This window comes from Rhineura floridana, chromosome 20, assembly GCF_030035675.1.
Source record: "Rhineura floridana isolate rRhiFlo1 chromosome 20, rRhiFlo1.hap2, whole genome shotgun sequence".
NCBI classification, from domain to species: Eukaryota; Metazoa; Chordata; class Lepidosauria; order Squamata; family Rhineuridae; genus Rhineura; species Rhineura floridana.
The window spans coordinates 5,260,548-5,287,656 of record NC_084499.1 but is presented as its reverse complement, the minus strand read 5'-3'; the positions used below and the strand labels follow the sequence as shown (position 1 = coordinate 5,287,656).

General features: G+C 50.9%; 1 protein-coding gene across 6 annotated transcripts in view; it reads left to right on the top strand.

Moving 5' to 3' along the window:
- Positions 1-18,172, top strand: part of NR6A1 (nuclear receptor subfamily 6 group A member 1) — a 132,702-nt gene extending 114,530 nt beyond the window's left edge. For 5 of the 6 annotated variants that reach the window (XM_061604111.1, XM_061604110.1, XM_061604108.1 and 2 more), the window contains 6 exons: positions 5,619-5,776; positions 6,043-6,273; positions 6,814-7,068; positions 12,658-12,779; positions 13,822-13,974; positions 14,855-18,172. In XM_061604111.1, coding sequence (XP_061460095.1) covers positions 5,619-5,776; positions 6,043-6,273; positions 6,814-7,068; positions 12,658-12,779; positions 13,822-13,974; positions 14,855-14,943 — 1,008 coding nt within the window. In that variant the 3' untranslated portion in view covers positions 14,944-18,172. The remainder of the gene's footprint in view (positions 1-5,618; positions 5,777-6,042; positions 6,274-6,813; positions 7,069-12,657; positions 12,780-13,821; positions 13,975-14,854) is intronic. The other variant, XM_061604109.1, reaches the window with a different exon arrangement.
- Positions 18,173-27,109: the final 8,937 nt, after the last annotated feature.

The window sequence follows — 27,109 nt, the reverse complement described above, 5'->3', positions numbered from 1 at the left end:
CTTCCTGCCTTGGGTTGGGCAGGGGGTGGAGCAATCTGCCTGTCATTGTGAGTAGGGGATTTTCCTGCATTTCCAGTTGCGTTTTGACTCCTGTTTGGAGGTGGGGGTCGTCTTCCTGAGTTGCCTATAGAGTTCAGTCAGGCCTGTAGCTTTGGGGCAGCAGAACTCTTGCCTTTCAGCTCGGCCATCCCCTGCTGGCCCCTTGTGTTGGCTGACAATGTCTCCAGCACAGAAGCAGCTCTTCTGCCCTCCCTAAGCCGGTGTAAGCCCTTCAGTCCCTGCCAAGCTCTCTGTAAATCTTCCTGTGATCACAGCGCAATTTCTGAAGTTGTCTCAAGCAGGGCACCCAGTAAATGTCTGGCTGATTGATGGGGCAGCTTGTCTGGAGATGTCTTGTAAAATGCCGGGTAATTCAACCCAATCGCTTCTGCCACACAAGTGAGAAATGATGGTCACTTTCCAGATGGCCACTCAGCAAGGGGAAGAGGCCTTTTGCACCTTACCTTAATACAGAAGCAACACGACGCACAAATGGTCTTGCTGGACAGCATTTCCTGGGGCATTTTGTCAGGGATATGCGCAGCACCTCTTGAAAATCTCTGGTCCTTCTAGCAATAATGCCACAATTTTCTCCCATGCGGCACAGTCTGAGCTTCCCGGTAATGGGAATTTCTGGAGAAAGCCCATTTATTCCCTTTCTGCTGCTCAAAGTCACAGAAACATCGGGGTAAAGGGGCTCCTAGCTTGTGTTTCTTGGGAGTGAGGTGGGAGGAGGAAGGGAAGAACCTTATTCATTTCTTTATTTTATGTACATGCACATATATATTAAGGGGAATGTAACTTGAGCAGTTAATGTGCATAATAACCAGCCATTGTGAATTTATTTATTTATTTATTTACTTACTTACTTACTTACTACTGCTACTACCACTTGCACTTCACCCAAAGGTACCAGGGCAGTTTACAACATTCACCAGGCCTCATGGAGAATGTGCACGTAATCCACCCGTGAAGAGGGAAGTGTGAACATTTCCCATTCAGTATACATAATCTTCAACAGGCTTTGGGAAATGTGCATGTATCACCTGAATTTTGTACATTCTCTGGCCTTTATGCATAATCCCCAACAGACCTTGAGGAATGTACATATCTCGGTTGAATTTTTTACATTCTCTGGCCAGTATGGAGAAACCCCAACAGGCCTTGGGGAATGCTGCATTTTGTACATTCTCTGGGCAATATGCACATTCTCTGGTCAGTATGCACATTCTCTGGTCAGTATGCATAGCGTCTAGAAAACATGCCTTTTTTCCATCTCTTCGTCAGACGTGTACAATCTGTGCCCTTTGGGCTGCTTCTGGCTCACCGCCAAATCTTACATGTTCCACAGCATAGAGCAGCAGAAAGGGGCTCTTGATAAAGATTGACATTTTTCTGTGGTCCAGCCCCCTTTTCTCACCTGCTACCTGTCCACTGCGATCACAAAGGCGGGGGGAGTTGCAGGGAGAGGAAAGTTTTAAACCTTCCCCACACACACAGTTGCCTCCTCCCCCTCCGTGTGTGTGCGTGTGCGCTAAGGAGCTAAGGAGAACATTTTAAAGCAGCATGGAGTCAGTCATCATGGGAATCGCAAGGGAGGGAAGATTTAACCAGATGAGGAAGGGAGAAGAGGTGTAGGAGAGAAAGAGTGTGAAGTATCTCTGATCCTACCCTCTGCCATTTTTGGCCCCCACACCCTGCTGACAGATTACTCGAGAGAATCCAGCTGTCCAGTCCTGCTCTCATTGCGGTAGTTTTTCCAAGGCTTTGGAACTGGATATTGGTAGGTCAGAAACAAAGCATAAATGCAGAGTCCAACCTTGACCAAGGGAATATCATGGCTTAACAGAGCAGTAGGTCCAGGGCCACATCAACCCTCCCTTGTGCTAGTCAGCTGGCCTGGGAAAGATGGCAATGGTGAAAAGGGGACTGGTCTGCGGAAAAATGCCAGTCGCTAATCTTTATCTTCCTGCTGATCAGTGGGAAGGTATGTTGTGGAACATGTCAGATTAGCAGTGGGCCAGAAGCAGCCCAGTCTGTACACTTCTGAAAAGAAATAGGAAGAAACGCATATTCCTTGGGAACTACACCTACTGACTGGAGAATGTGGCCTATTGCCTGGTGAATGTACAAAATGCAGTCCAGCTGTGTACGTTCCCCAAGGCTTGTTGGGGATTATGTATAATGGCCAGAGAACGTACAAAATTGTGACACTACGGGAGATTATGTATGTTGACCAGGAAATGTGCCCAGTTCACGCCTCATGCAAGGTTAATGTGCACTTTCTTCATGAGGCCTGGTGAGTGTGCACAATGGCCGGTTATTATGCACATGAACCACTTAACTTACATTTCACTTAACATATATATTTGTTGTAAACTGCATTGGTTTTTTTTAAAATGAAGTTGCGGTATAGACATATTTTTATAAACAAGGTTTTAGAAAAATGAAAAGTGGGTCCAGACAAACACATGTTTGAAGATTGAAGACTACTCCCTAGGGAACACTGGGAGAGGAGACAGAGAGGATGTCCAAGGCCTGGTATGTCTGCATTTGGGAGACATGGATTCTGCCCCAGCGACCCTGTTTGCAAGCTTTGGATGTGATACCAGACTTTCAACAGAGCAGGCAGCCAGTGTTTCAGAGCAGAAGTGGGAGGTCGAGGTCCTCATTCCTAATGGGGCATGGCCAAAAAGCGGTTGGTTGTCCCTGCATTGCATGAAACAATCTCTTTCCAAAAGACAGGTTGCCTTCGAAGTTCAGTTCCATGCCCAGTGTGAATTAAGCACATCAAAACCATGCTTGACTGTGTACTTTAAGAACATAAGAAGAGCCTGCTGGATCAGGCCAGTGGCCCATCTAGTCCAGCATCCTGTTCTCACAGTGGCCAACCAGGTGCCTGGGGGAAGCCCGCAAGCAGGACCCTAGTACAAGAACACTCTCCCCTCCTGAGGCTTCCGACAACTGGTTTTCAGAAGCATGCTGCCTCTGACTAGGGTGGCAGAGCACAGCCATCATGGCTAGTAGCCATTGATAGCCCTGTCCTCCATGAATTTGTCTAATCTTCTTTTAAAGCCGTCCAAGCTGGTGGCCATTACTGCATCTTGTGGGAGCAAATTCCATAGTTTAACTGTGCGCTGAGTAAAGAAGTACTTCCTTTTGTCTGTCCTGAATCTTCCAACATTCAGCTTCTTTGAATGTCCACGAGTTCTAGTATTATGAGAGAGGGAGAAAAACTTTTCTCTATCCACTTTCTCAATGCCATGCATAATTTTATACACTTCTATCATGTCTCCTCTGGCCTGCCTTTTCTCTAAACTAAAAAGCCCCAAATGCTGCAACCTTTCCTCATAAGGGAGTCGCTCCATCGCCTTGATCATTCTGGTTGCCCTCTTCTGAACCTTTTCCAACTCTATAATATCATTTTTGAGATGAGGCGACCAGAACTGTACACAGTATTCCAAATGCAGCCGCACCATAGATTTATACAACGGCATTATATCGGCTGTTTTATTTTCAATACCTTTCCTAATTATCCCTAGCATGGAATTTGCCTTTTTCACAGCTGCCACACACTGGGTCAACATTTTCATCATGCTGTCCATTACAACCCCAAAGTCTCTCTCCTGGTCGGTCACCGCCAGTTCAGACCCCATGAGCGTATATGTGAAATTAAGATTTTTTGCTCCAATATGCATAATTTTACACTTGTTTATATTGAATAGCATTTGCCATTTTTCCACCCATTCACTCAGTTTGGAGAGGTCTTTTTGGAGCTCTTCGCAATCCCTTTTTGTTTTAACAACCCTGGACAATTTAGTGTCGTCAGCAAACTTGGCCACTTCACTGCTCGCTCCTAACCCTAGGTCATTAATGAACAAGTTGAAAAGTACAGGTCCCAATACCGATCCTTGAGGGACTCCACTTTCTACAGCCCTCCATTGGGAGAACTGTCCGTTGATTCCTACTCTCTACTTTCTGCTTCTTAACCAATTCCTTATCCACAAGAGGACATCTCCTCTTATTCCATGACTGCTAAGCTTCCTCAGAAGTCTTTGGTGAGGTACCTTGTCAAAAGCTTTTTGAAAGTCTAAGTACACTATGTCCACTGGATCACCTCTATCTATATGCTTGTTGACACTCTCAAAGAATTCTAATAGGTTACTGAGACAGGACTTTCCCTTGCAGAAGCCATGCTGGCTCTGCTTCAGCAAGGCTTGTTCTTCTATGTGCTTAGTTAATCGAGCTTTAATCATACTTTCTACCAGTTTTCCAGGGACAGAAGTTAAGCTAACTGGTCTGTAATTTCCAGGATCCCCTCTGGATCCCTTTTTGAAGATTGGCGTTACGTTTGCCACTTTCCAGTCCTCAGGCACGGAGGAGGACCCGAGGGACAAGTTACATATTTTAGTTAGCAGATCAGCAATTTCACATTTGAATTCTTTGAGAACTCTTGGGTGGATGCCATCCAGACCCGGTGATTTGTCAGTTTTTATATTGTCTATTAAGCTTAGAACTTCCTCTCTCGTTACCACTGTTTGTCTCAGTTCCTCAGAATCCCTTTCTGCAAATGTTAGTTCAGGTTCAGGGATCTGCCCTATATCTTCCACTGTGAAGACAGTTGCAAAGAATTCATTTAGCTTCTCTGCAATCTCCTTATTGTTCTTTAGTACACCTTTGATTCCCTTATCATCCAAGGGTCCAATCGCCTCCCTAGATGGTCTCCTGCTTTGAATGTATTTATAGAATTTTTTGTTGTTGGTTTTTATGTACTTAGCAATGTGGTCCTCAAATTCTTTTTTAGCATCCCTTATTGTCTTCTTGCATTTCTTTTGCCAGAGTTTGTGTTCCTTTTTATTTTCTTCATTCGGACAAGACTTCCATTTTCTGAAGGAAGACTTTTTGCCTTTCTTATAGGATAGGTTGGGGGGGTTACTTGGGAGTGGGAGTGGGAATGAGAGCTGGTCGGGGGGAGGTAGAGAAGGACACATGGCCATCCCTGGCCCAGTAGATCTGTCATTGGAGCCTATGTGGAAAACCTCAGGTTTATGTTGGGAATGGGGAACCTGTGGCCCTCCATATGTGGTTGGCCACCAACTCCCATCAGCTCCAGCCAGCATGGCCAATGGCCAGGGATGATGGGAGTTGGAGGCCTACCACACATGGAGGGCCACAGGTTCCACATTCATTGTGTTTCCAAAACCAGACTGGTTTCTCAGAAACCCATATCGAAAGGAAGAGGCACCAGGTCTCCTATTTGCCTGGAAGCCTGATGTTTGCTGCCCTGGAAGCTCTTTTCCCCAACTCCCTTCACGGGAGCTATTCAGGGGCTGCTCAGTGGAGACGGGAAGCTGAGTTGCAGACCTGAAGCTGACTGGGTGCCAAGGCTGGGACGAACAATACTAAGTCACGTGGGGGTCTGGATTCTGCTGCAAGAGCCTCTTCTCCTTTCTTGCCCATGAAATTCCTTCAGGGCCCAGAGTTCAATCCTGCTCACAAGGGACAAGGCCAGGTTGGCCTCCGAGGACGCAGCAGCCTTAACCACTTTGAGGGGGGTCTCCTCCCCTTCTCTCTGGCAGATCTCTGAAGAAGAGATTGAGCGGATCATGTCTGGGCAAGAATTTGAAGGGGAGGCCAGCATCTCCTGGAGTAACAACGGGGACAGTGACAACAGCTCCCCCGGCAACGGGGTGTCTGAGAGCAACCAGCCCTCCCCGGTCTCAACTCCGTCTTCAAGGTGGGACTCTGAAGAGGCACATGCCATGGTAGTGGGGCAGAGGGTTGGGCGGTGAAGGTTGCAGGCTGGACTAGGGGGAAGGGGCAGTTCTCTCCTACATTTGGATAGCGTTCCAACTCTCAGCAGGGAGGCTAGAAATGGATGTCTGAACGGTGGGCATGGCGACTCTCAAGAGCATTCTGATCCAGGCACCTTTGCCCACCCCTAGACTGAGCCTGGCTCCTTCCCACCCGTCATGTCGCTCAGCCTTGCCTTGCCTCTTCCAGTAGGTCTGTGGAGCTGAATGGATTTACTGCACTCAGGGATCAGTATATGGGGACGCCGGTGTCTGCGCCCTATCAGTACCTTCCGCACCTTCTGAGCTGCCCGGCTCACTCAGCCCTGCTGCCCCCACAACCCCGAAGCCTCGACCCCCAATCCCATGGCCTCCTCATCAGCCAGCTGGTGTCTGCAGAGGACCTGGAGCCCCTGGGCACCCCGATGCTGATTGAAGATGGGTGAGTGCTCCGCTTCGCAGTCCCCTTGGGAGGGTTCTCTGGAGCTGCAATGCCACAGGCCTTTGGGACTCTGGGAGGCCTCGTTGTGCTGCATTGGCAGACCCAGGTGCGGCTGCAGGAGCTGCTGCTTCCCAGCTCAGTGGCTCCAAGTGCAGAGGGGAGAGGGCTGTAGGCCTTGTGCCTTGCCTCTGGGTTGGGATGTGGGGAAAAGCTCGCTTCTTAGTGCAGGCAGTGTTTGCTGTGCTGGTCACAGAAAGGAGGGAAGAAGAAGCCCTGTTCTGGGTGAAGGAGAGACTGACCGTTCTCACCCAGAATGGCCTCTTTCCAGTGTTTGGATGCTGAGGCCTGGTCAGTAGCTGCCTTGTGTCCGTCTGTCCCCATTCCTCTCAGTTTGGGAGTGGGGCCCGACAGTCAGGCTGGCCAGTCCTTGCTGTTGCCACTGGGGGGCAGTGACTGCCCCCTCCCCAGCACCGCCTCCTTGGGCTCCACGTGGCTCCCCATCTCAGCTCCTCTCCCTCCCTCTCCCCACGGTTCCTGCAGGTACAAAGTGACTCAGGCCGAGCTCTTTGCGCTGCTCTGTCGGCTGGCGGATGAGCTGCTCTTCCGGCAGATCGCCTGGATCAAGAAGCTGCCTTTCTACTGTGAACTGTCCATCAAGGACTACACCTGCCTCTTGAGCTCCACCTGGCAGGAGCTGATCCTGCTCTCCTCCCTCACCGTCTACAGCAGGCAGATCTTTGGGGACCTGGCTGATGTGACCTCAAAGTACTCTCCCTCGGATGATGAGCTCCACCGGTGAGAAGGGAGGGGAGGCAGCCCTGGGGCGTGTGTGTGGCGTGCGGGAGGGGAGAGCAGGCAGTGTCTGCTTTCCACTCTGGCACTGACTCCCCCCTCTCTTCCTGGGCTTGGAAGTTAGGGGGCCATCTTAACACCTGCTTCATTTTAGCCAAGAGTTCCCTGTGTGATACTTTCCTAAGACCCCCCCTCAATCAAGGAACCAACTCTCCAAACCCAAATATGTTTTGCATGGGGCACAGAGAGAGTTAAGTGCACCAGGATTTAAACCGTTCCAGGTTGGCAGACGGTACAGAGCCGCCTTGTGTTCTGTGAGGGGGACCGCTGCTTGGGACGGGCTTTGACGCCTCACGGAACGCCTGGCTTCCCTTCCCTGCTGGCAGACAGACAGGGGCCTTCCCCACAGGGTTGTCTCGCTATATGCTGTTGTGTTCATTGCTACGTTCAGGTGCACAGACGGCTTCAGTGGTCTGAAGGCACCTGAGGCCAGCTCCCTGCTGAAGCTAAGCAGGGTCAGATCTGGTCAGTGCCTGGATGGGAGACCGCCTGGGAACCATACGTAAGCCGTCTTGGGTTTCAGGAAAAGAAAAGCAGGGTATAAATGTAATAAATAAATAATAATTATTTATTATTTATTTATTTTATTTCGTTTCATTTCTAGACCGCCCATAGCTAGTAGCTCTCTGGGCGGTGTACAAAACTGGATTAAAATACAATAATATAATAAAATCAATAACACATAGAAGCAAGTTAACTAACAAAATTAAACGTAAAAACATTAAAATGCCTGGGAGAATAGCCAGGTCTTAACCTGGCGCCTAAAAGAAAGTACCGTGGGCGCCAGGCGTATCTCCTTAGGTAATTTTCTCAGTAATACTGATGATGGCCTTGTAAAGCAGGGGTGGGGAACCTCCCCATCCCCCACAGACTATTTGGACGGGGAGGTGGGCCAGGTGATCTAAAACAAAACAAAATATTTTGCAGGTGCAGCTTTACCAGCATCAATTTAAGCTGGGCATGCAAAAATGGGGAGGAGAGCCTGGCTGGGAGTCCAGAGTCTGAGTTCAAATCCCCGCTGGTGTCTCCTGGGTGTCAAGGGCCAGCTAAAGATCACCCCACAGGGAGTGGCTCAGGGGTTACGAGCCCTGCCACCTGCGCAGCCGTGGGCAAGCTGCATAGTCCCAAGGAGCCCAGTTGCCCCCCAGCTGGCAGTTGCGGACAAGGAAGGGGCTGGCTTGTGCAGCTGTGGCAAGCTGAGCAGGCCCTAGCCAGCTGGGGAGGACTAGCCTCAGAGGGAGGCAATGGGAAACCCCCTCTGAATACCACTTACCATGGAAACCCTATTCATAGGGTCGCCATGAGTCGGGATCGACTTGAAGGCAGTCCATTTCCATTTTTCATGCAAACAAACAAACAAACAAACAAACAAACAAACAAATAAATAAATAAATAAATAAATAAATAAATAAAGGGATACTTGTACTTACAGCAAGCCCCAGTTTGGGGTAATGCAGATCCCAGTGGGCTTCCTGTGTGTGCTGATCAGCAGCTCGGTACTTACAAGAAGCCCACAGAGTTTGACTGCCCTGCGAAGCTCCTGATGGCTCTTTGGCAGCCATGTTTCCACCTGCCCTACATCTGATGTCATACATAACATCAGGTGTGGGGCAGGAAGGAGTGGTTTTGGAGAAAAGAGCCAAAGGGGACCTCTGCTGGGTCTAATTAGGCCTGTGGGCTGGAGGTCAACTTGGATTCCTGCAGTGAGCAAGGATTTGGGCCCGATGGCCTTGCAGGCCGCTTCCAACTCTACTGTTCTATGATTCCATGGTTCCCCACCCCTGCTGTCAAGGATTATTGAATCCATATTACAATTGAGGGTGGGAAGTGCCAAGCCCCCTTGCCCTGGATACATGGCAGAGCTGGAGATACTATGAATTGCTGTGCTTGCCCCACCAGACCTTCTTGTCAAGGAAGCGTCTCTCCAAACCCCAAGTACTAGTGGGTAAGAGCACTGTCTGAAAGGGTGCATCTTTCCGCATTGTGCACTCCCTCCTGCCTCTGTTGCACAGCCACCAGGGATGGGAAATCTGTAGTCCTCCAGACATTGCTGGACTCGGGCTGAGTGTCACACTTCTAGGGCTTGAAGCTTCAGTCTTGTATTTAATAGTCTCTGTGGAAAGCATCCACCAAGCCTGGAAATCAGCCTTTGACCTCGGACATGCCTGGAGAGGGCTTTCCCAGGAAGGACCTCTCCAACATGTGGAATTCAGGCAGAGTTTTCCTCTCCCCTCATCAGAGCAGCTCAGCCCTCCCCCACCTGAGCTAGGTCAGGGATGGGGAACCTGTGGCCCGCCAGATGTGGCTGGACTGAGGCTCCCCTCATCATCTCTGACCATTTGCCATGCTTGGCCAGGGCTGCTGGGAGTTGGAGACCCAACAACATCCCTGTCGGGGCCACAGGTTGGACAGGACTGCATTTCACAGAGGTGTCCTGATAATCTGGCGCTGGCCTTCTGGGAGTCCCTTCCCTCTGCCTATCCTTCTGGGGTAGAAGAGAGGGACGAGCGGACGGCAGGTTGTGCTCATCCGCAGTGGTTCATAGAAGGCATCATAGCAGTTCCCGGCCAGGAGTCGCCTTTCATGACGAAGACCTGGATCACAGAATACAAGCCCCGATGGCCCCCCAGGGTCAGAGGCTGGGATTGTTTTTTGTGGCATAAATTTGAGCCGCCCTCTGACACGCCTGACACCAGCCATGACACACAGCGATCTGATGTTCCTAGTGACCCTGCTGCTCGTGAATCAGCAGGGAGGGGAAGGTGCATTTTCTGAAGTGCCAGGCTGCCTTGTTTGGATAGCAGCCCAGGGGAGATTGGGGCAGGACAGAGTCCCTCCTCCACCCACCCCAGTCACCTGGCCTCCCCTTCTCTGCCACACTCCCTGCCTGCCTGCGTCTCCCTATCAGGCCACAGATGCGTGTGAAAAGAGACTCTGCCCAAGCCAAGCATTGCTCAGTGTGTGTTTTGGGGAGCCCACTGGTTCTCTCAATTCAGAGCTCATCTCTGCTCTCCTTTTCAGTCAGGACCTCCAAGAAAATGTCATCCAGCATCAAGATTGGGGCAGAGCTGTGAACATTCAAAGATAGCTGCAGTGTGACTGACGTTCTGCCCCTCTTATGTCCCTCAACACCCTTGAGTTTCCTGCGGTGCTTACCTCGTGTGCTAATGTGGCATGTGGGGCATTGTTGCCCCCCAGATACATACACACACAGAGACTACACACACACCCTCTGTCCCCTCCTTTCCCTCCATGGTTTCCTTCTGGATCCTTGACCTGCTGCCGTGTCGGCTGCCTTGAAACTCCTACCCTCTCCCTAAATCAAATCTTGTCTGTTCTCTTCCCCACCCCTGCCCCCAACTTAATATTGCACCAAATTTATAGCATCTTTTTTCATCTAATCAGCCTCTTATCAGGAATTGTGTTTAATGCCAGATAGTTGCACCAGCCACAGATCACAGCAGTTCAGCTGTTGTTGGAGGCAGGCTGAACACAAAGCGGTGGGCGCCCAGAGAACCTCGCCTAGTGCTGTGCTGTTTCCCAGGTTGCTCTTTCCAACATGGAGCGCCCATAGAGCAGGAGGGAACTGGCCTGGATTTCTCGAAGGGCTATGTAGCCCGGGGAGTGAAAAGCCCCTTTGAGGGCAGTGGTACAATCCTGCACCGCCAGGATCTCTGCTTTCAGGGCGAGAGTGAGGAACTTTGGGCAGTGCTCAGATAGGCCAGTGAAGCAGCTTTCATCGCATCCAAAATTGCTTTCCTGGTGAGCTGACCTGCGGTTCAGGCAGCTTTGATTTCTCCACTGTGCCTTTCTTTCCCAAATAACTTGGAAGGAGGGACACAAGCCGGCCTGTGTCAGAAGAAGGGACTGGGCAAAAGGCCCTCTGACTTTGCATGGAGAGAGGCTGGCAAGGGACCGCGAACGACGGGCAGATTCTCATCTGTGTGTCATCACCAAGGAAATACTGCCTGGCCCGAGGCTGCAGAACTTGAAAGACGTTGCCTTCTGAGCAAGACAGGGAAACTATGGAGGCTGGGAGCCCAAGAGGCAGTGAGGGGAGAAATGTCAACATTGGGAGGAATTCCCCTGCCCAAGAGTTGACTTTTAGATCTCCCATAGCTGGCTGGCTGGCTGGCATGTCCCCCTCACCCAGCATGGCCAAAGCTTATATGGAGAAATTGGGAGAATGACTGCTCAGATTCCTGCAAGGAACCACAGGCTCCAAAACGCTTCTGACGATGCCTTTTGCTGCCCTGGTGCTCAGATAGGGAATGGCAGAAGATTCTACCTGGAGAAGAGATCTGGGACGCTTAGACGTTCTTTCCCTTCTGCAGGGCAGTTTATTGACAGGGCATCGTCAGATCCCTCGTGAAAGGGGTCATCAGGGGTGGGGCAGGGCAAGGTAACGATGCTGGGCGAGAAGAGTCCAGTCTGAGCTCTTCAGTTCCATCCTGAACCTTTCCATTCGTGTCCTGCTGCTCCTGGGAGGTTTTTAACAGCAGCCAGGCAGTTTTCCTTCCAAGTGCTGGTGGGGAACTCCCCCAGTTGTCTCCATATTGCACAGACGTGGGCTCTGACCATCTCCTCCCTTAGGGCAAGGATCCAAGGGGAGCAACTGGGTTCTGTCCTAGGCAGGCGTTTAGAGTGGGGTGGGCGGGACTTTGCTCTCCTGTGTCTCAGAGCTAATCCTGTGGTGACTTCCCAGTTTCTTGCAGCCTCTAGCATTTTTCTCTCTGCTCCCTCTCCGTGACTGACTGACTGTGTGTGAGAAATGGTGGGCGGGGTGGACGTAGGGCCAGCCCCTCTGCTTTCCATTATGGAGGGGCTGCAGTCCAAGGGTTAGAGCATTGCTTTGCCACAGAAGGCCCGGGTTTTATTCCCTGGCTTCTCCAGTTGGACAGATCAGGCAGCCAGTGGTGGGAAAGACCTTCTTGTGCCTGAGACTCTGGGGAGCCGCTGCCGGTGCTGGACGTGGAGGGGCAAAGAGTCTGATCTTAGGGGAGGCAGTTCCCAGCCCTCCCCGTTTGTAACAGTGAGCAGCTTGACTTGCCCACCCCTGGTTTGGTTCCCTTTAGGAATAAAATTTTATAGAAGGGAAAACGCAGGAAGCTGCCCTATATGGAGTCAGACCTGTAGTCCATCTAGCTCCGTACTGTCTACACTGACTGGCAGCAGCTCTCCAGGGTTTCAGACAAGGAGTCTAGCCTGGAAATGCTAGAGGGGGATTGACCCAGGGACCTTCTGCATGCAGAGCAGATGCTCTGCCGTTATGCTGCTCGGGGCCCAGGGAGGGCTCACTTCCATGCCCCAAGCATTCCAGCTTGTTCCCAAAGTGAGGAGCCAAGGCTCAGTGTGCCATCGTCCCCAGCCACAAATTGGGGTCCTTCAAGCAAGCCAGGGAGAATTCTCCGCAGGGAAGTTCCTTGGAGGAGCCTGTCATTGTGGCTTTTGTGGGTGATGCGGGAGGATCTGGAATTGTCCGAGCCGGGAGCTTCCTGAGGGCTTGTCTGACGCGGAGCTCCCTCCCTGCAGGTTTAGCGAAGAGGGGATGGAAGTGATGGAGCGGCTCATCTATCTGTTCCGCAAGTTCAGCCAGCTGAAAGTCAGCAACGAGGAGTATGCCTGCATGAAAGCCATCAACTTCCTCAATCAAGGTGAGCGCAGTGTGGAGCTTCCCTTCCTGCTCCGCCAGGAGCCTCCTCTCCCTGACATCCTCTGCGCTCGGTGCCCTCTACAGCACGGACGTGTTTCGAGTTTCCTTTGAGCAGAGTTGAGATCAGGCCTTGCGGCTGCTGGAGCTGCCCGGGGAAGGCTGAAGGAAGCCCCCTGCCCTGAGAACCAGGGCCTCTTCCTTTCCGCTCCCTCCCCGGGCCTTTCCTTTGCCATCGAGAGAAGTGGGTCAAGTGAGAAACTCTAAATTGGGCTCTCAGCCCTCAGCTCTCTTCTGCCAATTAGTGACTTTGTGGAGCTGGTGAAATGTTGCCATAAACATGCCAGAACTGTTGGGTGCAGGGAGCACCTCTTCTCGGGGTGGGAGGGGCAGGCGCTTCTTCCAGTCTCCCCACCCACCTCCTGCTGCTGTCCTTAGGCTCATGGGTTCAAGGCAACCTGGCCCCCAGGGGGCCTCTTTCCAAATTTGTGTCACAGCCTGTCTGCAAAGCCAGTAGGTTGACTGGACTTCAGCAGCTGCACCAATAGGAGAGCTGCTTGCCTGGGCTCAGCAAAGTGGCAAAGGGGTCAGCTCCCTCTCTTTTCCCCGAGCCCCAAGAGTGGGGCCTCTGGCTGCTTTTGTGATGGATTCAGAGTAAAAAGTCCAGCATGTGACCTCTGGAGCCTGGGCCCTGCTTGGCCCCTCCAAGGTACCTTTTTCCCACACTGTGTCATCCAGCCATGGATGGACAATTGTAGCGCTCCCAGATGTTGCTGGACTCCATCTTGGGAGCACTTGTCAGAGTCTAGAAACAGCCAGAGGGCCACAGGCTCCCTCGTCCAGACACAAGTGACTTGCTCTTACCTCCTGGAAGAGTGGGTCCTTGCTCACATGACAGAAATGGCTCTCGAGGGTCAGTTTTGGGACTCTTCTGTACCTTCTCTGCTCCTTTTCCTTTTATTGGAATTGCAGATGCTGATTGGGCAGGGGTGGGGGTGGAAAGATGGCTGTTCCTTCTCCATTCACTTGGCTTCTCCTCCGTTAAGATATCCGAGGCCTGTCGAATGCATCCCAGCTGGAGCAGCTGAACAAACGGTATTGGTACGTCTGCCAGGATTTCATGGAGTTCAAGTACCCACATCAGCCAAACCGGTTTCCAGATCTGATGATGTGTCTGCCAGAGATCCGATACATTGCAGGTGAAGCTCTCTGTCACCTCATGAGGCTTGGAGGAAGGGAGCAGCAGTCCTGGTGAGCAGTAAGAGCAGATGGAGAGGGTGGCTTTTCTGCCTCTCCCTGACTGTGCTGCACCCTCACTGTTTCTGGCTTCTCCAGCCACAGGGGAGCACCTTGTCTTCTGCTCACTTCCGCTGCCCCCCCCTTGCATTGCCTGTTACCCATTCTGTACCCAGGGCTGTGGAGTCCGTACGCCGAACTTCCGACTCCTTCATAAATGGCAAATGTATATTAACTAGCAATAACAAATTTACTGTAGTAAAAAGGTAGCACAAGGCATTTCATCACCACCACATGAATCATCAGGCTAGATTGATAGAACATAAAATATATTTATTTGATTAAAATTTTGGAACAAGAAAACTTTCCTAAATTCCTATGAAAGTTTTTATTTTGAAGCCGGAGATGGTACATTTCTACCAACTCCGACTCCACCCAAAATTGCTTCCGACTCCACAGCCGTCTGTACCCCCCTTATTTCCTACCCTTGGAAAATGTCAACCGCACAAATGGCCTGATAGCTGCAGGTAAGGGCCGTAGCTCAGTGGCAGAGCCTCTGCTTTGCATGCAGAAGGCCCCAGGTTCAGTCCCCAATGGCATCGCCAGGCAGGGCTGGGAGAGATTCCCTCCTGAAGTCCCGGAGAGCTGCTGCCAGTCAGTGCAGACAATACTGAGCTAGAGCGACCAATGCTCTGACTTTTAGGGCAGCTTCCTATGTTCCCCCTGGAAAAACTCAACCACCCCAGTAATCGCAAAAGGCAGTGGTGTGTGGGGGTGTCTGGGAGGCACCCTGCACTCTTGGATGTGGGACAGCTAACAAGAATTTCGTTCTTCTCTTCACAGGGAAAATGGTGAATGTCCCATTGGAGCAACTGCCCCTCCTCTTTAAGGCGGTTTTGCACTCCTGCAAGGCCAGCCTGAGCAAAGAGTGAGCAGCCATCCCTCTCTCCCTCCAGCAAGGAGAAAGAGGAGCAGGAGGAGGATCCTGCGACTGAGGCCAATGGGAACGGCTGCAGCCGGGCAGCGGGTAGCCTTGCTGTTACAGCAAGAATCCTTGTGGGTTTCGTTGTCCCCCCCCCCTTTTTTTTTTTTACTCGTTTCCTATAATATTTATTTCACGACAGAGTTGAATGTATGATCTTCAACCCCGTGCACAGCATTCCGTCCGAATGTGGCTGATGCGTCCTCTTGCAGTTTACAGAATGTGAAGATGTTTGTTACAGTGTTTTAGGGTTAGATCTTTTGTACTGGGAGGGGGTGGGGGGAGGGCTGGGGCTGATGACTAAGACTACCTCAAGGAGAAGGTGCTGTTCACTCATTCTGTGGGTCACACCCAAAGCGTTCATCCCATGAGGCAATCGGCCATCCTTGGCGGCCAGAATCGGGTCTCCCCTTGAGAAGTGACAAGGAGCGTGGGGCTGCCGCCTGCCTCGTTCTCTCAGTCAGCTGCCCACAAAGCTTCTCTAGGTAGCACACACGCCACGCCACCCTTTCTACTGCTTGCAGGCCCTCTTGGTGCTCCAGTCACAGCCGCCACATTCCTTTACATTATCACACGTGTGCAAGACTGCAAAGAAGGGAACATGGTAGCTGACTGTCAGCAGGTGAGAGGGCATCCCACAGTCTGAGGAGCTCTGTCCTAGGCATTTCCTGCCCGCCTAAAAGCTGGGAGGGCAAAGCCAAGCAGGAAGAGAGTGGATATCTTCCAAAGGGCCCACTTGTGGAGAAAGGAATTTTGGGGTTCCCCCTTGGATGCCCTCTCGGTTCAGTTCTTCTTCGCCCTTGGAAGGATGCCCTCACAAGACTGACTGATTCTTCTCTGCATTCACACTAAGTAGGTTCTGTCCCCACTTTCCAGAGGCTCATCTAGTCCCCTGCAAAAACCAGGTTCCTTTCCCTGTACCTGCACATTGAACAGATACCCGCAGCAGTAGCTGCTTCTCTGTGAGCATCCAGGGAGGGAGGTCTTCCCTAAGACTGCTTTTTATTCAACTACCTGAAGCTCTTCAAAGAGCAGGGAAGAGCACCCCCTTCAGCCCATTTCCCCCAGTCTGGCTAATGGGCTGTGGTCAGCACACACTGTAAGAGAACGGAGACGAATGACTTGAGCTCCAAACACCTGTTGTTCACACCATCTTATCCACACACGCAAGTACCTCCAGTGTTGCGACTGATGCTGCCGCCACCTGTCTTCACCTGGCTGAGCCCTGTCCCATCCCCTTTGCATTTGGAGATTTGGCACATCTCTAGGGGAGAGCCCGATATGGATCAGTCTGGAAAACACAAGTGGGCGAGTAATGCTGGTGACCAACAGTTGAGAAAACTTGCATGTCTCCCCAGCGTAAGGCAACTTTTTTGGGGGGGGCTATTGGCATTTGATTTAGGGAGCTCTCCCTGGGATGTCGCCTACAGGGCTTCCTTTGCTAACCTTTCCAACTCAACGCTGCTGCTGCTGCTGATTCCAGCAAGGTGAAACGGGTAAATGGCCCTGCTTTCGGAAGCTTCATGAATCCCACAAACTGATGTTATGGTCCTTTTGCTTTTTCCATTGGTCCAAATAGCACCCCCCATCCCCTCAGGAAGGCCTTCTGCTTTGATGTGATATATACCTCAAAGGGCAGCGGGGATATTTGAGCATGTTCTCTGTCTGCCCTTCTGTCTGTCTGTCTGTCCGTCCGTCCATCCGTCTGTGTTGCGAAACTAGAAACTGCTGCCTGCCAGAACATTGGTCTTATTTTTGCAAAAAAGCTGTCCGCAGTACCTCCAATGACCAAGTTACCTTTTGGTTTCCTCATATAATTAGCAGGGATTCCATACGTTGCACAAGACTGAAGACTGGCCCGCCTCTGACATTTAATAAGGGTTATTTAAAAAAAAAAACTTGCCGATTTGTGGCCACAGGGTTTTCAGAAGCTCTCTGCTCCCCCCCCAAAAAATCTCCTGCATGATGACTTGACTTAGGAAAGAGAGAGTCATGACACTTACCTGCCTTCGTGGCTGGAGCTGTTAATGGTATGTAGGAGGGGGAGGCTGTGGGAGAGGACTGTTCGCTGGCCATTGTGCAAGCCCATTTTTCTCTTGTGTTAGCGGCATCCTTCATTGACAAAGGCTCTGTTTATGTCTGGGAGCAGAAAAGCCATGCTGAATTCAGGCACAAGCCAGAGGCTAAGTAGCAAGCCAGAAGGTAACTTGTTGGGCTGCCATTAATGCCTCCTGCAACCAAGTCCGTTAACGACTTGGGGGTTTGAAACAGGGTAAAGTGAATGTAATGCATTGCGGACTCAGGTATTATGTGAAGAAAATAGGAATTGTAGCTAGAGGCGTAGAGACCATAGGTCACTCACTAGATGGATTTGTGAATTTGGTTTGAAGGACACCCTACGAAGGTTGGAATTCTTTTTCTGTGCTATCCTTCACTTAGCAGTCGTTTTGCAAAGGGCTGTATAATAATTTTGTGGTTAATGTTGTGGGGAGGGGTGGGCTGGCGTCCATTATCTTTGGCTTCTGGGGCCCGTTGGGCCTCTGGCTTTCAATATCCCACCTGCCATAGCAAGATGCCTGATATGGTGTGTTTTTTAGCATGAAACCAGGCTACTTTTTATCCCTTAATTAGAGAGAGAGAGAGACTATTCTGTCTCCCTCTCCCCCCCAAAAAACAAACATACCCCCCCAAGGAAAGCATCAAGGACCACCGCAGCTGCTTCTGCAGAGTTAGGCCCATCCTGGTGTGAGCCACTCCAACCCATTTGGGCCAGAAAGACCCCAAAGGCCCTGTGGCCAACCTTCTCTTCCCTTACCCACTCCTGCCCTTTCAGAAGCCGAGCAGGGAGACTGGGATTCCCCGTTTGAGTACAGTCCTTCAAACCAACCTTTTGTTGTTGTTGTTGCTGTTTATAAACTTGAACTACTTTTTCTTTTATCTTTTTTAATATTTTATTTCTAAAAGGAAAAAACAACCAAAAAGGGGTGGGGGGGTTGGGGGTGGAGGGAGAACCGTCAGCCCTCTCCCTCCCGCCGTTGTAGCTGCCATCGTCTTCCCCCTCCTTGGCTTTGTCAACTCCACGATGCAACGGGCCTGTGGAGACCAAGGTGGTGGCGACGTTTCCCTCTTTCTCAGGCTTTGACATGGCAATCAGGCCTGCCCTGGGAGGCAGGAAGGGAGGGAGGGGGTGGGAGGGAGGGAGGGAGGGAGGGAAGTGGGGGTGGGGTTTAGCTGAAGTATGAAGCAGATTTCTTTTGTATTTTAGGTTACAATTATGTCTGTCCAAGGTGACGCCCCTTCCAGCGGTGGTAGCGGCAGCTGCTGTCTGTGGCGTTTCTCTGGGTTCTCCGTGTGTGCCCCTCCCGCAGCACATGGAAGCTCAGGGATATGTATTTAAATTGAACCCAGAGAAACGTGCTGCCGTTGCCACTGCCGCCGCCCAGCTGGGATTCTTCCCTGGCCTGTTTGGGACCTCCCTGCCCTCTGGGATCGTTTGGGTGGCCAGGGAAGCTGCAGGGCCCCAAACGAGCCTGGGCAAGAAGCCCTCAGCTGGACTCAGACCTGCCCCTTGTGGGCATCTCCTGACCGCAACTGAGCCGCCTTTGGTATAGACATGTTTTTCTTTCCTATGTATGAAAATGTCTTGTACTAGTTGTTGATAACGTTATTGACTCAGTTTCCATAACAAAACTACCTCTTGTGTGACATCCTGTTTATCATCTCAAAGGAATTGTGTGTGGGGGGGAAAAAGCATGTTTCTTTTTTTAAAAAAAAAAGTTTCCTCTTTACATGTTTCTGAGTGAAAATGCAGTGGGGAAAACATCTGGGAGGGGTTGCTGTTTCTCCTAACTTCTTCAGAGTCTCAGTTTTTTCTTGCTGCTGCAGAAGAACTCTTTGGCCCTCTGGGGTCTTCCAAGAGAGCAGGCTGCAGCCTGCGTGTGCTGCATGTGGGGTCAATGGAAGGGCTGCCCCAGAGTCTTCCCCAGAGTCTTCCCCAGAGCTGCCAGGGAAATATAGTGTAAGTGTCCCCAGAGGCAAGACCAATCTTCCCGTCCTCTGGAGTTGCATATGGTGCACAGTTTGTATATGGTTGGAGCACAGACGTGCTCTGGCCATTGCAGCTGCTGCAAAAAAATAGGGTTCTCTTGATGATTTAGCACAGATCCTTGCACCACCATTTTAACTCAAGTGCAGCCTTGTGTCTCCTGCTACACTACTCCTCCCCGCCGCCCTGTTGATGTTGACTTTTGGGCCTGCCTCTCTGCCACCTGGGACAAAGTGGGGCTCCACTAGCAAGCGTGGGGGTGGGCTGGAGGAACAGCAACCCCTGGGTCCAACTGTTCAAATACATTTTCCCCACAATCCCTTGTAATGAATCAGGGAAGCAGGGTGTCACTTGCAACATAACAAATAGTGAATGTTTAGCTGTTATGTTTCAACATACTTGGAGCTGGAGTATTGGGGAGGCCTCACAGCGGGGATGCCGGCTGCCTGGCCCCTCCCCTCCTCTTCCTGCTTCAGGAGCCATTTCCTCTGATGATGCTCTGGCCAAGTGAATGTCGCCCTGGCCACACCGCAGAGCAGGCATCCTTTGCTTTTGTCCAGCTGCCTTGGCTCCCAAGCTCCACTCTGTGACTTGACTACCTGTGGAAATGTGACCAATAAGTGTTAAACGCATGTTTAGCAAGTGTTAGATATTTGAACTAATAAATGTGAACGGTTGTACACTGCTTGACTCTTGGGCGCCCTCTCTGCTTCTCCTTTCTGTCATTCTGGGTCCAACAGTCAGGCCACCCACCCCTCCAACCTTGCAGCCAGTGTCTATGTATGCCAGGGTGGGGTTGCTCTGGAGCAAGATAGTCTCTGTAGGGCCCAGAGGCTGAGGGATCTTGCAAGGTGCAGCACTTGCAAGCTGGCAGCGGCATTTGGCCCTGGCTCTGTGGTGTGGAGTACAGCAAAGCAAGACGAGGTCATAGCAGGCAACTCCATCCTATATCCAGTCCCCTTGGACTAGACTTCCTGGTTATCCAGAGGAGATCTCAGCCCAGGCTGTGATTGGGAGGTGTTAGGAATACACAGCAAATGAAACAGGCAACTGTCCTTTTTGTTTGGAAGTGTGAAAGGAGCGGATTCTTGTAGCCCCTGAACGATACTGTATACCTCTTGCCTTAATAGAAGCTGTGAAGCAAGAAAGTTTTAAAAAAAAGAAGCAGCCAACCAACAAACAAACCAAAGTGAAAGACAGCCTTGACCAGTGCACTGCGGAGGGAAACGAGGAATCAATTAAAGATCTCATGTCAGACGAGAGGCGGCAAGCCGGCGAGGAAGGGCTTTGTATATTTAGATTTCTATACATCCTGGAGTGCATACATCAGGGCCCATTCCGCAGGGAGCGAGTGCTGCAGTCACAAAGGCATTGTGTGTGCACATGTGTGAGAGTGCCTGCCTGCTGCACGAAGATGGCAGCAGCATCGCCCAAATGAGCAGCTGCTTCCCACCCACCGCCGGCTCCGCTGCCTCTCTCCGTGCCTTTCTCCAACACTTCTGGATTGGCCAAGTTAATGGACTGCAGAAACACATTTGGGTTTTTCTTTTATTTCCTTCAAAACAGCATACAATAATGCCTACTAGCTCCCGGTGAGGGCACTGAACTTGCCCAGAAATTATACTTGCCTTCATTTTCTTAACGTTAAAGGCTCCCCTTCCCTTCCCCCTGCACTTTGGAATTAAGCTTAAAAATTAAATGTACTGCCTTCAAGTTGATTCCGACTTATGGCGACCCTATGAAGAGGGTTTTCATGAGGCTGAGAGGCAGTGACTGGCCCAAGGTCAACCAGCGAGCTTCATGGCTGTGTGGGGATTCGAACCCTGGTCTCCCCAGATCATAGTCCAACACCTTAACCACTACACCACACCAGCTCTCTGAATTAAGCTTAACATGGGTGCATAAAAAGCTGCCTTATATTGTCCCTCTAACTCAGTATTGTCTACACTGACTGGTAGCGGCTTTGCAGGGTTTTAGGCAGGGGGTTGTACCTGACCTGCCTGCAGCTGCTTGAGGCATAAGGAAGGAGTGTTCCGTTAAGCCAGGCTTCCATGGTTGCACAGCACGAGATCCTGTTTAGCTGCTCATTCACAGAAGCCGCCATTGGGGAGTCACAGTGACCAGCAACAAGCTTCTGGCCAGTTCCAGATTTCAAATGTTGACCCAGCATGAGTCTGGATGGGCTGTTAAGCCGCAGCCCATATTTTCCCTAGAATAGGTGGTGAGCGGCAGAGAACCGCCAAGGGCTTTGAATGGGACTGGCCCTCAATCGCCCATCCGGAAGATGGCAGCGATAGCCTGATTCTTGCAACAGAGCGGCTTGCTGGGTGCTGATGCTGCCTCCTCTGGCACTTACGTGGTCTGGTCTCTCCTCCTCTGATTAGGACCCCAAGCAGAAGCCAAGCACTCCTCTACAGAGTCGGGGTGTGAGAGCAGACTTGCTTTTTGGCTTGGTCACCTCAGATTCCAGCACCGTTTTCAGGTGCAGGAACCTGTTCTTGACTCCTCCATGAAATGGGAATTCAGCAGAAAGATCTGCCCTCAACAGGCTGGTCTTTCAGAAATGGTTCCCCTGACAACAAGGTCCCCATCAAAGCCATTGCCATGGAGATGCAAGCCCTCTTTTTCTTGTTTCTCCAGGCAGTGTGCATAGCTGGCCCCTCACTCGGTGAGGCACCCCAAAGTTAGCACACAGCAACTACAGGCTGCCAGTGGCTCCCAGTCTGTCCTCTGAGCCAATCCTTCCTCCTCCCCTACCCATGCCTGTCCCACCTCTTTGGATGCAGCCGAGGAGCCGGCTTGCTACATTAAAAGGCTTCGTGTCCACTTCCGTTTAACAACCTCTTCCCAAGACACTGTTGTCCTAAGTCACCTGAAAATGGAATGGACTGCCTTCAAGTCAGTCCCAATTTATGGCTACCCGCTGTGTGGGTGATCATTAGCTGGCCCTTGACTCCCAGGAGACACGAGTGGGGATTTGAACTCACAGACTCTGGACTCCTAGACAGGCTTTCCTCCCCACTGTGCTATACCAGCTGTTGTTGTTACATGCCTTCAAGTCCATCCTGACTTAAGGGTGTTCATGGTAAGCAGTATTCAGAGGGGGTTCACCATTGCCTCCCTCTGAGGCTAGTCCTCCCCAGCTGGCTAAGGCCTGCTCAGCTTGCCACAGCTGCACAAGCCAACCCCTTCCTTGTCCGCAACTGCCAGTTGGGGGGCCTCCTTGGGACTATCCTGCTTGCCCACAGCTGCACAGGTGGCAGGGCACGTAACCCCTGAGCCACTCGCTGTGGGGTGATCTTTAGCTGGCCTGTTTTAAATCAAAGCAGAGAGATTCTGGATGCCACAAAACTAGAATGGGGACTGAGACTGGGATATAAATTCTTGGTGAGAGACTTTAGGAAAAGCTGCTTTTTACTGTGGGGTGTCTGAATAACAGTTGAACCTGAAAGCCCATTTTGTGTTTGCACAATTCAGCTGTAGACGTGTGGCGGAAAAGGAGGGTGTCCCCCTGCATCTCCCCCTGTAGGCAGTTCAGCAAACTTCCTTGTCCTGAGTGTGTGATGATCTCCATCCTCCCAGTACTGGGAATGCTGTGGTTTTTCATTGCTCAAGATTAGCCTCGTTTTTCAGTTTGCAGGGAATTTGGGAGCGCCTGGTTTTTCGTTCGGTTTGAAGCCTGAGAAAAGCAGTGTTGTTCCTGCATCCTCTTGAACGACTCTGCCCATTCTCACTCTTTGCCTCATAGGTCTGGAATCCTCCCCCAACGTATGCACACAACTAGTTTACCCTTCACCAACCTGGTGCCCTCCTTATGTTTTGGACTATTATTTATTTATTGCATTTGTATGCCGCCCCGTAGCCCCAAGCTCTCTGGGCAGTTTACAACAATTAAAAACAAATAGACAAACTAGGACTCGCATCCTCTGTCTGGGGCTGAAGGGAACTGTAGCCCCAAACATTTGAAGGGCACCAGATTGTGGAAATGTGAACTAGACAATGATGCCTCTCTCTCGCCCCCCCCTTCAGATCCTTCCTCAAAACTCACCTGTATAGCAGCGCCTGAGCCCCAGGTTTTATTAATCTCACTAAATATTGATCGTACATGGCTCACTGCTGGTGTACTGCAAAGTATCTTAATTTGCTCAAGAGACCTAAATTAATGTATTTGAATGCATTAAAATATGCAACTTGGGTGCAAATCTGTGTCACAGACTAGCCTCACCCCTTCTGTGAACCCTTTGGCAACTACCCCTTGGTCCTCGTCCGTGTTCTTGCACTCGGGTCCTGCTTGCGGGCTTCCCCCAGGCACCTGGTTGGCCACTGTGAGAACAGGATGCTGGACTAGATGGGCCACTGGCCTGATCCAGCAGGCTCTTCTTATGTTCTTAGGTCACCGACATGAAGCTTAAGTACATGTAACTCAACCGACTGCAGATTTATTCCGTATCCCCTACCTGTGCTGAAATTTAAAGAGTGAGAAGGGGGAAGGATGGACAACCTGTCTTTTTCTTGTTTTAGAACTGCCACCCATGTATATAGATGCATCCTTGAGGCCAGCTAGGCTCCCTTTTCCAAGAGTCACCATTGCCAGCTCTCCAGGGGGAAGGGGGCGCTCAGCTGATCCCAGAGTCTTCCTATTCCCCCAGGGCCTGCGCTGACTTCTTAGCACGTCGGTCCCTGCCCTGCAGGCGGCACAGAAGTGGGGCAATGTACCAGCTTGTCTTAATTTCCCCTTTTCCTTGCTTGCTTCCACTGGCTAGTGACAGCAGCCGTTGTGGTTTACTGCCGAAGGCCGCCTGGTCTGTGATTCTCGAGCCAGCGGGGGGGGGGGGACAGTGAACAAATCACACTGTCACCAGCGTCAGCCTCGTTAACCTGATCTTTGGTGGATCACCAAATGTCAACATTGCCTGGAACATCCATTATCGGGCCCAAGGACTCAACGCGACGCTTTTTGTCAGGCCGTTCTGTCACCAGTGTGTGCTCTGACCTTCACAGAGGGAGAGGCAGCCTGGAGGGGCCTGCACTGTGCCCATCACGCTCACCCTCGCCCCACCTGGCCACATTTGTTCATGCCCAGGCCTTATTTCTATTGGGTGGCCCGTCCCACATCGGCTGGATGGAAACAATTATGGTCAGCCTCAGTGAGAGCGAATGCTACCGGCAAGAGTTCTGCACCACCTTAATTGCCTCAGTACAGGGCATGGGAGTGGAGCCCAGCAGGACTTGCTGTTGTGGAGTGGCTCTGAACACCAGGCAGTTGACACAGGTCAAGATCCAAAGGACTCTGAAACTTGTACCTTGAGCCCCATGATGAGCTTTAGAGCCCCACAAAAAAAAAAAAGCTGCATCTGCCCCCTTCCTTTTAATGCTGGGGGGTGGGGTGGAACTGAAGGATCCTGTGGAAGCTTTTGGGAAAGGTGCAGCTGTCTGAAGACAAGTCAGAACATCCTACAGGGATAGTGCCAGCTTTTTCTGTGCACCAAAACAGCTCTTTGGATCCCTGAAAGAATATGCACCTAAAAGGTTGCCTTACATAGGATCAACAGTCCATCGAGCTCCATATTGTTTGCACTGACTGGCAGCAGCTCTCTAGGCTTTTAGACAGTAAGTCTCTCCTACCCTTGTCTGGAGATCCCAGGGACTGAACCCAGGGCCCTTCTGCACGCAAAACAGGTGCTCTGCCACCGACTGATGGCCCTTCCCCATATACAGTGACAGACCTAATTGAGGGCCATCTAGCTGGTATTGCCTGTGCTTGACTGTAGGCATTCCCAAGGCGTCAGGCTACCTGCCATCCTTTAGAGTGGTGATGAGACAGGATTCAACGCAGGGCCTTCTGCATCAAGGCGGCTAACCTGTGGCTGTCCATACACTGCTGGACTCCAGCATCCCTCATCCCTGAACAGTAAAGAGAATTCACTAATAGGCAAAAAACCTCACGGTTTAAGAATGTACCTATAGCCCACAGATATTTCTATCAAACTTTAAAAAGCAGGGAAATTGGGCAGCTATAGTGAATGCACTAGGGGAACAGGAGACCTGCCCTCCTCTCTGAGATATTGTACTGCCCTACAAATTGGTCAAAATGCAAACACAATTTGGGTTGGTCTTTCACAGTCCAATCCACTTCCTGTGTAGCTTGGAAGAATATGATCTACACCAGCCCTTCCCAACCCTTGGGTCCCCATATGTTGCTGGACTACAACTCCCATCAGCCCCAGCCAGCATGGCCAATGGTCAGGAATGATGGAAATTGTAGTCCAGCAGCATGTGGGCACCCAAAGGCTGATCTACACAATTGACAGGAAAGGCCAAGGAGAGGAGATCTCGCCACATAGAGGCTACTGCTAACCAAATGTATGCCCACCCTGTAAATGGGGGGGGGGAATTGTGAACTCCCAGCAATCAGCATGGCCAACAGTCAGGACTGGTGGGAATTGGAGGCCAGCAACATCTGGAACGCTGCAGGCTCCCCACCCCTATAAATGATCACCCCCAGTTAGAAGTCCATAATTCAGGACCCTTTTATCTAAAAGTCTGGGAATGTAAGAGGCTTTTGGTCTGAACCCAGGTGTTTTCATACTGTGGGCAACAGCCAAGGGGAGGCAAACCCAGCTGAGCAAAACTATGTAGGTCCATCATCCCTTGCAAAGAAGACCACCAGCATCAAGTGAGTGCAAGGCCCAGCCCATCTGCAGGACCTATCAGCCCCGTGCATGCGCCCGGCCCAAGGCTGCAGCCTCTGGAGTGTTTTGTGCAGCCTGTGTGTTATCACCAGGAGGTCCTAGAGTCAGGGACCCATGCCTTGGCAGGCAAGGAAGGAGAGGCTCCCAACCAGTCGTGTGGCCCACACCTGTTGGAGGCACGTTCCAGGAACGTGGCGGAGAGATGAGGCTCAACCTTCTGCAGATAACCAAGAGAGGATGAAGATTGGCCTTATCTCCCTCTTGGGGCTTTGTGAAATATCAAGGCTAGGAAATGTGGAGAGGGGATCCTGCCAGTTCTTCCTCGAGGCTTTTGGGAGCCTCCTGGTTGTTGCTGAAAGAGCTTCGTTTGAGCTCAGCTGAGGGATTCTTGCCAGGGAGGGCATCGGAGCATATGTAGAGTGCATTTCCCTCCCACATCTGAAGGTCCAGTGAGGGAAAACAGCTCAGCGGTAGAGCTTTGCATCCATAAGGGCCGTGGATCAATCCCTGGAAACACACCCATTGCCAGCTTTTAAGCTCCATTGCTGATGAATGACTTCTGGGCTGCTTTGCGCTCCTCATGTTTTAGGAGGGCAGAGCAAGATTTGTCCATTTCAGTTATTGTTGGATAACCAGTTTTAGGAATTTTGCTCTGTTGTATTTTCCCCCAATGCATTTGGTGTTAATGATTGTTAAGTTTCATACTTCAGAAGACAGATTTCGACTGGACATCAGGAAAAACTTCCTGTTGGAGCCATACGACAATGGAACCAATTACCTAGAGAGGTGGTGGGCTCTCCAACATTAATTAATGTTCTAATATTTATTCTTTTAAGCTAACTGGAACCTGTATGGAATGGCAGCACTTACTAATCATTAATACGGACCATGTTTTATGGCTGGTGCATAAAAATCCTGTACTTACTCCCATAGCATCAGGAATGTCCTTGCTGCTTGCAGGATTACTGTGAACTGGGCGTTTAAAATACACAATTAGTGAAATAGCTGGCATGGTGTGGATTTCCAAGATGCAATTCCATTTTGCAAACCTGAAATTACCTTTCTCGGCTAAACTCCAACGTATCTAAGAGACTGTTGCCTCCTCAGAAGTAGGTATGGAAGGATCTGTCAGGTTCTGCCCTCCAGAACTTCCTAACTGTTAGAACCATATGACAATGGAGCCAATTACCTAGAGAGGTGGTGGGCTCTCCAATGCTGGAGGCCTTCAAGAGGCAGCTGGACAGCCATCTGTCGGGAATGCTTTGATTTGGATTCCTGCATTGAGCAGGGGGTTGGACTTGATGGCCTTATAGGCCCCTTCCAACTCTACTATTCTATGATTCAATGGATTCGTTAGTTGCTTTGAGGCACCTTGCTGA